This window comes from Mauremys reevesii, linkage group 15 (genome assembly GCF_016161935.1).
Source record: "Mauremys reevesii isolate NIE-2019 linkage group 15, ASM1616193v1, whole genome shotgun sequence".
Classification (NCBI taxonomy): domain Eukaryota; kingdom Metazoa; phylum Chordata; order Testudines; family Geoemydidae; genus Mauremys; species Mauremys reevesii.
In genome coordinates this window covers 8,467,974-8,479,337 of record NC_052637.1, presented here as the reverse complement: position 1 = coordinate 8,479,337, position 11,364 = coordinate 8,467,974, and the positions used below count along the sequence as shown (strand labels likewise).

Below are 11,364 nucleotides of genomic sequence, written 5' to 3'. Positions count from 1 at the left end.
CAGTAACTATGTTTCTCAGCAGATGGCAAGCCCGTTTATAAAGGGCATAAAATATTATTCTGATCTTTTACAACTGGAGAAAGTAAGGCACAGAATGATATGATTTTCTTGAGGTCACACTGGATCAGGATTGAAGCCCAGATCTCCTGACTCCCAGTCTTGCCCATTACACTGCACAATGCTGAAGTGCACAGTGTTACTGGGGATAACTGAGGTACCAAAGCAGCAAAAGGGTTTGAGGTTAGAGCATGTATAGGGACATTGATGATATCTGCAGGGCAAAGGTTCAAGAGCAGAAATCCAAGACAACCTGTCCCTCCCTCTCTAACCAGATTTAAACATTAACAAAAACAAAGTAACCCCTCCCCCCAAAGGTATCTGTTTCATGTCATATTTCACAGGCTATTATTACTACTTTTTTAAAATTATTTTTCTTGATAGAACCCATGGCAGACACAAAAGAGAGAAATCAAACCTCCATCGCAGGATTTATCCTCTTGGGCTTTGGGAATCTCCATGAACTGAAAATTCTTCTCTTCCCACTGTTTCTAGTAATCTACATTGTGACAGTGGCTGGGAACATCCTCATTGTTGGACTAGTTGTGGCTGATCAGCACCTTCACACCCCCATGTACTTCTTCCTGGGGAACTTGTCCTGCTTGGAGACCTGCTACACCTCCACCTTCCTGCCCAGGATGCTGGCCAGTCTCCTGACTGGGGACAGATCCATTTCTGTTAGTGGCTGCCACGTACAATTTTATATCTTTGGTTCTCTGTTAGCTACAGAATGTTGTCTCTTATCAGTGATGTCTTACGATCGGTATTTAGCTATATGCAAACCACTGCAATATGCAGCCCACATGAATAGTAGATTTTCCTTCCAGCTAGCAGTCGGGTGTTGGCTAACTGGGTCTGTAGCCAGCACAATCACAGCATGTTGGCTATCACAATTGATTTTCTGTGGCCCCAATGAAATTGACCATTTCCTTTGTGATTACACCACATTGATAAAACTGTCCTGCAGTGACACCAGCTTGATGGTTCTTATGATTTTCCCTCTCTCCTTTATATTCATTCTTCCCCCATTTCTATTAACCCTGGCATCTTACGTGTATATCATCAGCACTGTCCTGAGAATTTCTTCCAGCACTGGGAGACAAAAGGCTTTTTCCACCTGCTCCTCTCACCTCATCGTGGTGACAATTTTCTATGGGACTCTATTCGTTGTCTACATGCTACCAGACACTGCTGCACTGCGAGACCTGAACAAAGTGTCCTCTGCCTTCTACACCATCCTGACTCCCATGATCAATCCCCTCATCTACAGCCTGAGAAACAAGGAGGTCAAGGAAGCCCTGAGAAAAGCTCTGAGTAAGACTATGACTTTTACAACCAATCACAAATTTTTTTCTTGACATTTATTGTGAAGTTGCAATAAAATATATATAGTGGGAGCTCATCAAGCGGTGTAATGTAGCAAACCAAAGCGCATGTGGGAGCCTTGAATTATTCGAGCTGTTCTATTACCTACAGTGAGACCCCAGGTGTGCAGAAGGGCTAGTTTATAAGTAATGACTTCAGGGCCATGTATTCGCTGACTCATCAGGCACATTCTGGATGGATCCTGGATCTGCCTGGGTTAATGTGAGCTAAATGAGCTGCACTGTGAGATGGACAGTGCATGTCCAGCCCACCCTGAACTGAACTCCACCGATGTCAGTGGGGACTTAAGGGGTTTATTCATGATGAAGTTCCCTGCAGTGCAGAGGGTCTACATGAGTTATACGATGTTTGTAGCTGTGTTTTCCCCCAGGATATTAAAGAGACAAGGTGGATGAGGTAATATCATTTATTGGTCCAGCTTCTGCTGGTGAAAGAGACAAGCTTCTGAGTTTACACAAAGGTCTTCTTCAGACTGGGGACAGGTACTCAGCATGTCACAGCTACATACAAATGTGAAACAGATAAGGCATTAACACATGTTGCAAGAGGCTATTCAAGGTGAAGTGGGCAGTTAACACCTCTCCAGTCACAAGACAAAGAGGGTTAGTGAGTTACAGATTGCTGGAATGAGCCATAAATCCAGTGTCTTTATTAAGGCCCCATGATTTTTGCTGTGTAGCAGATTTATGAATTTAAGTATCATTAAACAATTACAACCTATACTCACTGGGGACCACATCCTGAATGACATCTTTCCGAATCCCTTCCTTTGGCCTTCAAACATACCCCTGCAATCTCTCCAACCTCATTATCAGAAGCAAGTTCCCCACAGACCAGGAACCACCAACTCAAAGAGGCACCAGCCCCTGCCCTAACAACAGATGCAAAACCTGCCGACATATCTCCACTACCATGATGGTAAACACCTACCACAACACATGTTTCCGGATCCATGGGACCTACACATGGCTATCACAACATGTGGCATACCGCAGTTGGTAGGCTTTCTCAGAGCAAGCCCTACCAAATGGCAGGGAGAGGAGAAGGCTTCTCTTATAAACTTTAGCCCACTTCTTAGGCCACTCACCAAGAATATTGGAGACCCCCAGTTTAATTGTGAACATTGGTTTTCTACATTTTAGATACATGCTCTAACTCCAGTGCAAAAGATAGGCTTGAAGGATTAGATTTTTATCTGTAAATTACCCGTACACATCAAAATACACAAAAAAATGAAGAAAATACTTCCATTGATAAGAATAGAAATTTACAGATAGGCAAAGTAAGAAAAATGCGGCTTGAGAATTTATTAGAGTTTGATTTATGTATATTTGCCTCTTGGTATTTTGACACACGATGTTGTCAGTGTGTGTTGTAACGGTTGTAAAGCTTTAACTTTTAAAAATCAACATCTCCTGTCATTAAATAATTATTGACTGACCAACTCTGTTGTGTGACTCACCCTCACAATTTCCCACACCTGTGATTGTTAAAATCAATAAAAATCAGAAAAAAACAATCCTTAAAACTCATAATTTTGCACAACTGTGAAAATGAAAATTGATAAAAATAGAAAAAAATGCTTAAAATTACACACTGCTATTATACGTTGAAATTAAAAAAATAATAATAATTGAATTCTGCCAAGCCTAACTAAAGGATATCTTAATATGGTGCTCTTCCAGTCTCTTCTATTGAAGCTGTTTCCCTGTGTATAAACAATTAAATATGCACTGGGCCCACAGTGAGCGAAAGTGACTCTGTATCCCAGTGGTCAGGTCAGTCATGTGAGAGATGGAAGATCCCTGTTCAAATTCCTTCTCCTGATCAACCACTCCCACACAACTTCTTCCCCCGAAGGCCCTGCACATTGCTCATTCTTCTATGCCCCCTCCCCCTTGTCACTTGCCCTTAACTCCGGTAAAAAATGATGGGTCCCCTGGTCCCCCCTATTCCAGAACCCTTGTGCCTCTCTGGCCATTTTGTGTAGAGTTATGTGTGCTCAGAGCCTGCCTACTGGATAAGGTTTTGCAGGTGAGATAAGCTGGGCAACACTCATCTTCACAGGTTTGTGGATCATGCTGGGGCTTCCAAAGACGCATGCCCAGAGGCACATGCTCAGAGGCACAAAGTAAGACAATTTGGGAATGTTTACAGTGCACATTTAGGTGCCTAGGGCGAGATTTTTAAAGGTATTTTTAAAGATAGGGATTTCAATGCGTGTTAGGTGCTTAAATCCCACTAGGCACCTAAATATTTTTAAGAATCTGGCCAGAAGTAAGTTTAGGTGCTTACAGAGTTAAGTGGCAGCAAAGCGAGTGTTTGTGGATTGCTGTGGTGCCTGAAACTGCCTAAATCTAGTCTTCAGGTGCCTAAGTCCCTTTGTGGATCTGAGTCTGGGTAACCAGAGATCACTGGAGTCTTCTTCATTCATTGAAGCAGGAAGCCACTCATATTCTATGAATTTTAGCTCATTTTCACCTGGTCTGTTGCTACCAGACCTATTGATTGAGTCCTTTACAGAATGGCCCTGAGATATTTGTGTGTTATGCCAGTTATTCCTGTGTTACACATTGAAATTTATGAAATCAAAGCTGTTGTGCTGACATAAAGCAGAGTGCTGAATCACGGCTTGTATGTTGAAAGTTCAGCCAGAATATCAAAGTGTTAATCTTCACCTGGATAGATAGTTATCATTTTCCAAATTTTGTAATCAGGAAGATCAAACAGCAAATGATTTTTACTTAGCTTTTCTAAAACACCACAGATGGTTGCATGGGGATTTAACATACAAATAAAGAAAAAAATGTTTTGCCCGAAAATCATGTTGTGCTAACTACTCTGATTTTGTATGATTGATTATTTTATTGTTGTTACTGTTGTTGTTTTTTTAATTTTAAACTTATATAATAATATTTTATTTTGTTTTAATCACCATGGTAGTTTAAAACATGACAATATGTAAAATTACAAGCCAGCCATATATATATAGATAGACCCCAGTCGCAATGTCACCTAGTGAATGGCACACATCTCACGGTGTTCACTGGGCACCCAGCTCCCTTGGTGTCCTGGGAAACTCCCATGCCAGGAGTCTCCCCTCAGCATGATATTTTCCAAATGGCAAAATTTGGAAAAGGATAAAAAGGTTGCGGGGGGGGGAAGGCTCTACTATTTGACCTGCCTCTAACTTTTGCCATTTGGTAAATAAGAATTAAGTGCTGAAAATATTACTGTCAGAGATAAAGCAATACTTTCACTTTTGATGAAAATGCTTTCAACACTTAACAATATTCAGTGTTAGGTGGAAATAGTTTGGAAACAGTAAGAAAGTATGAAAAAAATAATATTTTCCCATATGTTTTCAAAATTTCTTTGAGGAAAATTGGAATTTCCAGACAGGAATCTTTCTAATATGGATATTTCCAATTAAATTTTTCACAGGAAAAATCCTGATTTTCCCACCAGCTCTACTCAACATCAAGAGTTTTCACATTGTCACCAAAAAGAACTGGGAGCCTCTATCCCTTCACAAAACAGGTCAAGTGTTCACTTCAGTCATGCTCCGCCCACTACTGATCTGCATCATGTCAGTTAAACATGACCCATGTGCAGTGATAATCAAAGAGTTGTTTCTAAGCCACGTGTTCTACACCAAGCTCTCAGCAATAGGTTCGGAATGCATCATTTGGGGTGAAATATTACCCTTCCCAGAGTGCCAGCATTAGGCCTACACAACACATTAGCCATATTTTGAGGCTTTAACTGGGAGTCAAGTAGTTCACAGGTCATGTATTGATCTTCTGAACAGTCATGAGTTTCACCCTTTAAGAATTTGGACATGGTCCAAAGCTCACTGACTTCAATGGAAGTCTCTCCATTGACTTTATTGGGCTTTGGTTCCTTCCCGACCGGAAAACCAAGAAATGTGCTGCTTGCCAGGAGCTAGGATTCATGATGTGAAGGGGAGACTGCCGAGACTCATCAAGCCCTCGGATCGCTACTCCTTCCTGCTTCTCCATGTGGGCACCAATGATACTACCAAGAATGACCTTGGGTAGATCACTGAAGACTATATGGATCTGGGAAGAAGGCTAAAGGAGTCTGAGGAGCAAGTGATGCTCTCGTCCATCTTCCCTGTGGAAGGAAAAGGCCCTGATAGAGACCATTGAATCATGGAAGTCAAAGAATGTCTATGAGGTGGTGTCAGAAAGAAGGCTTTGGATTCTTTAACCAAAGAATGGGATGATGTTCCAAGAAAAAGGACTGCTAGGCAGAGACGGGCTTCACCTAATGAAGAGAGAGAAGAGCATCTTTGCAAGCAGCCTGGCTAACCTAGTGATGAGAGCTTTAAATTATGTTCACCGGGAGAAGAAGACCAAAGCCCTGAGGTAAGTGGGATACCAGTAGGAAACATGAGCAGGAATGCGCAAGAGGGGAGGACTCCTGCCTCATACTGTGAAAGCAGGATGATCAGTGGGTTATCTTAAGTGCCTATACACAAATGCAAGAAGCCTGGGAAACAAGCAGTGAGAACTGGAAGTCCTGGTACAGTCAAGGAATTATGATGTGATAGGAATAACAGAGACTTGGTGGGATAGCTCAGATGACTAGAGTACTGTCATGGATGGATATAAACTGTTCAGGAAGGACAGGTAGGGGAGTTGCATTGTTGCATTGTATGTAAGAGAGAAGTATGACTGCTCAGAGCTCTGGTATGAAACTGCAGAAAAAAACAGAGACTCTCTGCATTAAGTTTAGAAGTGTGAGCAACAAAGGTGATGTCATGTTACTAGATCACAGGCCCTGGTTCTTATTGGGGACTTCAATCACCCCGATACCTGGTGAGAGAGCAGTACAGCAGCGCACAGACAATCCAGGAAGTTTTTGGAATGTGTAAGGGACAATTTCTTGGAGCAAGTGCTGGAGGAACCGACTAGGGGCAAAGCTCTTCTTGACCTGATTCTCACAAACAGGGAAGAATTCGTAGGGGAAGCAAAAGTGAATGAGAACCTGGGAGGCAGTGACCATGAGATGGTTGAGTTCAGGATCCTGACACAAGGAAGAAAGGAGAGCAGCAGAATACAGACCCTGGACTTCAGAAAAGCAGACTTTGACTCTTTCAGCAAACTGATGGGCAGGATCTCCTGGGAGAATAACATGAAGGGGAAAGGAGTCCAGGAGAGCTGGCTGTATTTTAAATAATCCTTATTGAGTTTGTAGGAGTAAACCATCCCAATGTGTAGAAAGAATAGTAAATATGGCAGGTGACCAGCTTGGCTTAACAGGGAAATCCTTGCTGATCTTAAACATAAAAAAGAAGCTTACAAGGAGTGGAAGATTGGACAAATAACCAGGGAGGAGTATAAAAATATTGCTCAGGCATGCAGGAGTGATATCAGGAAGGCTAAATCACACTTGGAGTTGCAGCTCGGAAGAGATGTTAAGAATAACAAGAAGGGTTTCTTCAGGTATGTTAGCAACAAGAAGGTCAAGGAAAGTGTGGGCCCCTTACTGAATGGGGAAGGCAGCCTAGTGACAGAGGATGTGGAAAAAGCTAATATACCCAATGCTTTTTTTGCCTCTGTCTTCACAAATAAGGTCAGCTCCCAGACTACTGCACTGGGCAGCACAGTATGGGAAGGAGGTGACCAACCCTCTGTGGAGAAAGAAGTGGTTCAAGACTGTTTAGAAAAGCTGGATGAGCACAAGTCCATGGGTCTGGATGCGCTGCATCCTAGGGTGCTAAAAGAGTTGCTGGATGTGACTGCAGAGCCATTGGCCATTATCTTTGAAAACTCATGGCGATCAGGGGAGGTCCCAGATGACTGGAAAAAGGCTAATGTAGTGCCCATCATTAAAAAAAAGAAGAAGGAGGATCTGGGGAACTACAGGCCAGTCAGCCTCACCTCAGTTCCTGAAAAAATCATGGAGCAAATCTCAATCTATTCTGAAGCATTTAGAGGAGAGGAAATTGATCAGGAATAATCAGCATGGATTAACCAAGGGCAAGCCATGCCTGACTAACGTAATTGCTTTCTATGACAAAATAACTGGCTCTGTGGATGAGGGGAAAGTTTGGACATGTTATTCCTTGACTTTAGCAAAGCTTTTGATACGGTCTCCCACAGTATTCTTGCTAGCAAGTTTAAAAAGTATGGATTGGATGAATGGACTGTAAGATGGATAGAAAGCTGGCTAGATTGTCGGGCTCAACGGGTAGTGATCAGTGGCTCCATGTCTAGTTGGCAGCAGGTATCAAGCAGAGTGCCCCAAGGGTCAGTGCTGGGGCCAGTTTTGTTCAATATCTTCACTAATGATCTGAAGGATGATGTGGATTGCACCCTCAGCAAGTTTGCAGATGACACTAAACTGGGAGGAGTGGTAGATATGCTGGAGGGTACAGAGGGACCTAGACAATTTAGAGTATTGGGCCAAAAGAAATCTGATCAGGTTCAACTAAGGACAAGTACAGAGTCCTGCATTTAGGATGGAAGAATCCCATGCACTTCTACAGACTAGGGACCAAATGGCTAGGCAGCAGTTCTGCAGAAAAGAACCTAGGGGATACAGTGGATGAGAAGCTGGATATGAGTGACCTGTGTGTCCTTGTTGCCAAGAAGGCTAATGGCATTTTGGGCTGTGTAAGTAGGAACATTGCCAGCAGATCGAGGGACGTGAGCATTCCCCTCTATTTGGCATTGGTGAGGCCTCATCTGGAGTTCTGTGTCCAGTTTTGGGCCCCACACTACAAGAAGTATGTGGAAAAATTGGAAAGAGTTCAGTGGAGGGCAAAAAAATGATTAGGAGGTGAGCACATGATTTATGAGGAGAGGCTGAGGAGACTGGGATTATTTAGTCTGCAGAAGAGAGGAATGAGGGGGGGATTTGATAGCTGCTTTCAACTACCTGATGGGGGGTTCCAAAGAGGATGGAGCTCGGCCATTCTCTGTGGTGGCAGATGACGGAACAAGAAGCAATGGTCTCAAGTTGCACTGGGGGTGGTCTAGGTTGGATATTAGGAAACACTATTTCACTAGGAGGGTGGTGAAGCCCTGGAATGGGTTACCTAGGGAGGTGGTGGAATCTCCTTCCTTAGAGGTTTTTAAGGTCAAGCTTGATAAAGCCCTTGATGGGGTGATTTAGTTGGAGGTTGGTCCTGCTTGAGCAGGGGGTTGTACTAGATGACCTCCTGAGGTCCTTTCCAACCCTGATATTCTATGATTCTATGATTCCCTAATAGGATTGAGAGACTCAGGAGTTTGCCGAAGGGTCTGTGAAGAAAAAAATTTTTTGTAGTGTACCTAGAGTGGAGAAATTGGAGAACAACCAGTCCTCTGGCCTACTTTATATGGACAAATTCTAGGAAGGGGAGGGAAGTATGAATGTCCACTGCCTTGCAACTTGTGCAATCATTCACACCTCTGAATGAGAATATAAATGCTCAGGACCTATTTCTCCTCTGACTTATGCCTCTGATGTTAATGCTGTCACATCTGATTTACACTGGTGTCAGTCAGAGAAGAATCAGGCACTATTATTCTGCTCTGGTAGCATATTACATCAGGTCTGTAATTGCTTTGCACAAGTGTAATCAACTATAGAAGGCCATGGAGATTCATGCCATCATATTCCACAGTTTCTTTCAAACCTTGGCCAAACAGGGCAGGGATGAATGAAAATTCAGAGGAACTTTCCTCGCATATAGGAAGGAATGACTGAACCACCAACTTACCTTGCCACAGTCAACCAAACATTCATAATTAAATTAATTGCATTTGGTCAACATTAATCTTAACGGTGCAATGAACCTAGAAGTGATTCTATCCATATCCCCTTACCATGCAAAATCTTCTCAATAAATACTGATATCTAGAAGACAATCATATACCCATGTGGTCTCCAATACAATGATTTTACATAGAGGACATTATTTTCCAAAATTAGATATTTCCACAACATTCTTCATTGCAATATTGAGTTGAAATGAAAACAATGAAAGCCTATTTATATTAAATGCAGATGATTTTTTGTGATTTTTTCTGTATTTCAATCAGCTATGGAAATTATCATTATTTCTGAAACTTTGATGATGCTTTTTGGCCAAAATTTCTAATTCCAATGCATATAAAAATTGGATAGAACATTAACATTTTATGTGTTTCTTTTTTGCAGTTTTTGGACACTAGTTCAACCATAGCATTGAATGCCATTGACTTCAAAAGAGCTACTCCAGATTTGCACAGTTGTATAACTGACATCAGAAAAAAGATGTGTTCCCAAATTACTTTCTATGAGAAAATATTTTTCTGTTCATCGTGTCCCCCAATATTCTCCTCAGAGCCTCTTTCACCTCCTTGTTCCTCAGGCTGTAGATAAAAGGGTTCAAGGTCGGGGTGACAGTTGTGTATATCAGAGATAGCACTTTGTTGCTGTCTGGTAAGTTAATGGAGTTGGGTCTTAAATAGATCAGACTGCTGCAGCCATAATACAACGTCACCACAATGAGGTGTGAGGAGCAGGTGGAGAAGGCTTTGTGTCTGCCTTCAGCCGATGCCATCTTTAAGATGGTGGAGATAATAAAGATGTAGGACACAAGGATGAGAGTAAATGGAGTGAAGATGACCAATATAGAAGCTGAAAACAACTGCATTTCATACTGAGAGGTGTCAATGCAAGAAAGATTAATCAATGGGGGAATGTCACAGAAAAATAGTTTATCTTATTGTAGCCAAAAAATGGCAAGGTGAAAACCCAGACTGTCTGTACTAGGGACACCACATTCCCACTGAACCATGAGAGAACTGCCAATGAAAGGCACACCATCCTGTTCATGATGAGCCTGTACCTCAGTGGGTTGTATATGGCCACATAGCAATCATACTCCATGGCGGGCAGAAGGAAGCACTCGGCTGCCCCAAGAAAGAGCAGGAAATATATTTGTACAACACAGCCCATGTAGGAAATGCTCTTGTCCTCTGAGAGGAAGTTCACCAGCATCTTGGGGACAGTGACCAAGGTGTAGCAGATCTCCAGGAGGATAAGACCCGGAGAAAGAAATACATGGGGTTGTGAAGGGCTGGGTCCATGGTGATTGTGATGAGAAGGATGTTCCCAGTCAGGGTAATGGTGTAAAATAACAGATAGATGGAGAACAGAGGCACTTCCAGGTTGCGGTGGATGGACAATCCCTGTAAAATGAATTCAGTCACCACAGTGAGGTTTCCCCTTCTTGATTCTTCTGCATATATCATCTTTGGAGGGACAATAAATATCGAGGTAACATGTGAAGGAATGACCCACTGCAGAAACTAAGTGCGGGATGTTCAAAGGCACATATGGAATTTATGGACCCAATTCCCATGGACATTCAGTAGGAGTTGTGGCCCACATCCCCAAAGGTATGTGAGTGGCTACTTCCCATTGATTTCTAGGGGAGGTAGGCACCTAAATACTTTAAAGTCTCTGGGAGCCTGACTGCCACATGTGCCTTTGAAAATCTTCCCCAAAAGCCATAGGGGCAAATTCTCTCTTCATGTCACCCAGTTCAAATCTCATTGAGGCTCCTTCCAAAATCCCTGTGTGGGTTGCTTGGCATTTCCATATTCTAGATATGGCCATTAAACGGGAGAAAATGTCTCAAGAAAAAGAATCACCCCAAAAAGTTCATAACTTCTGTGTGAGCAGTCAGGCCTGCCTGGAAAGGACCCCTCAGTTAGACAGATAGACCAATAGAAAGACAAGCAGACCAATAGAAATACAGATAGACCAATAGATAGATAGACCAGTAGACCAATGGATAGATTTCACTTGGACCCAAGTTACTTGTTTAAATTCTATTCTCTTTCACATTCCTTTAACTATCCCACCTTCCCTCCTGCTCCAGTAAGGATGCACAGTTTGTACTTGTGGCACCAGAGA

The 11,364-nt window shown here is 42.5% G+C and overlaps 1 protein-coding gene and 1 pseudogene across 1 annotated transcript; one reads left to right on the top strand and one right to left on the bottom strand.

The window, feature by feature from the left end:
• The first annotated feature begins 446 nt into the window (after positions 1-446).
• LOC120383539 (olfactory receptor 6N1-like) lies at positions 447-1,415 on the top strand. Its single transcript, XM_039501700.1, has one exon. It carries the CDS (start codon positions 447-449, stop codon positions 1,413-1,415), a length of 969 nt encoding a protein of 322 aa, XP_039357634.1.
• Positions 1,416-9,727: 8,312 nt separating this feature from the next.
• Positions 9,728-10,697, bottom strand: LOC120383538 (annotated as a pseudogene).
• Positions 10,698-11,364: the final 667 nt, after the last annotated feature.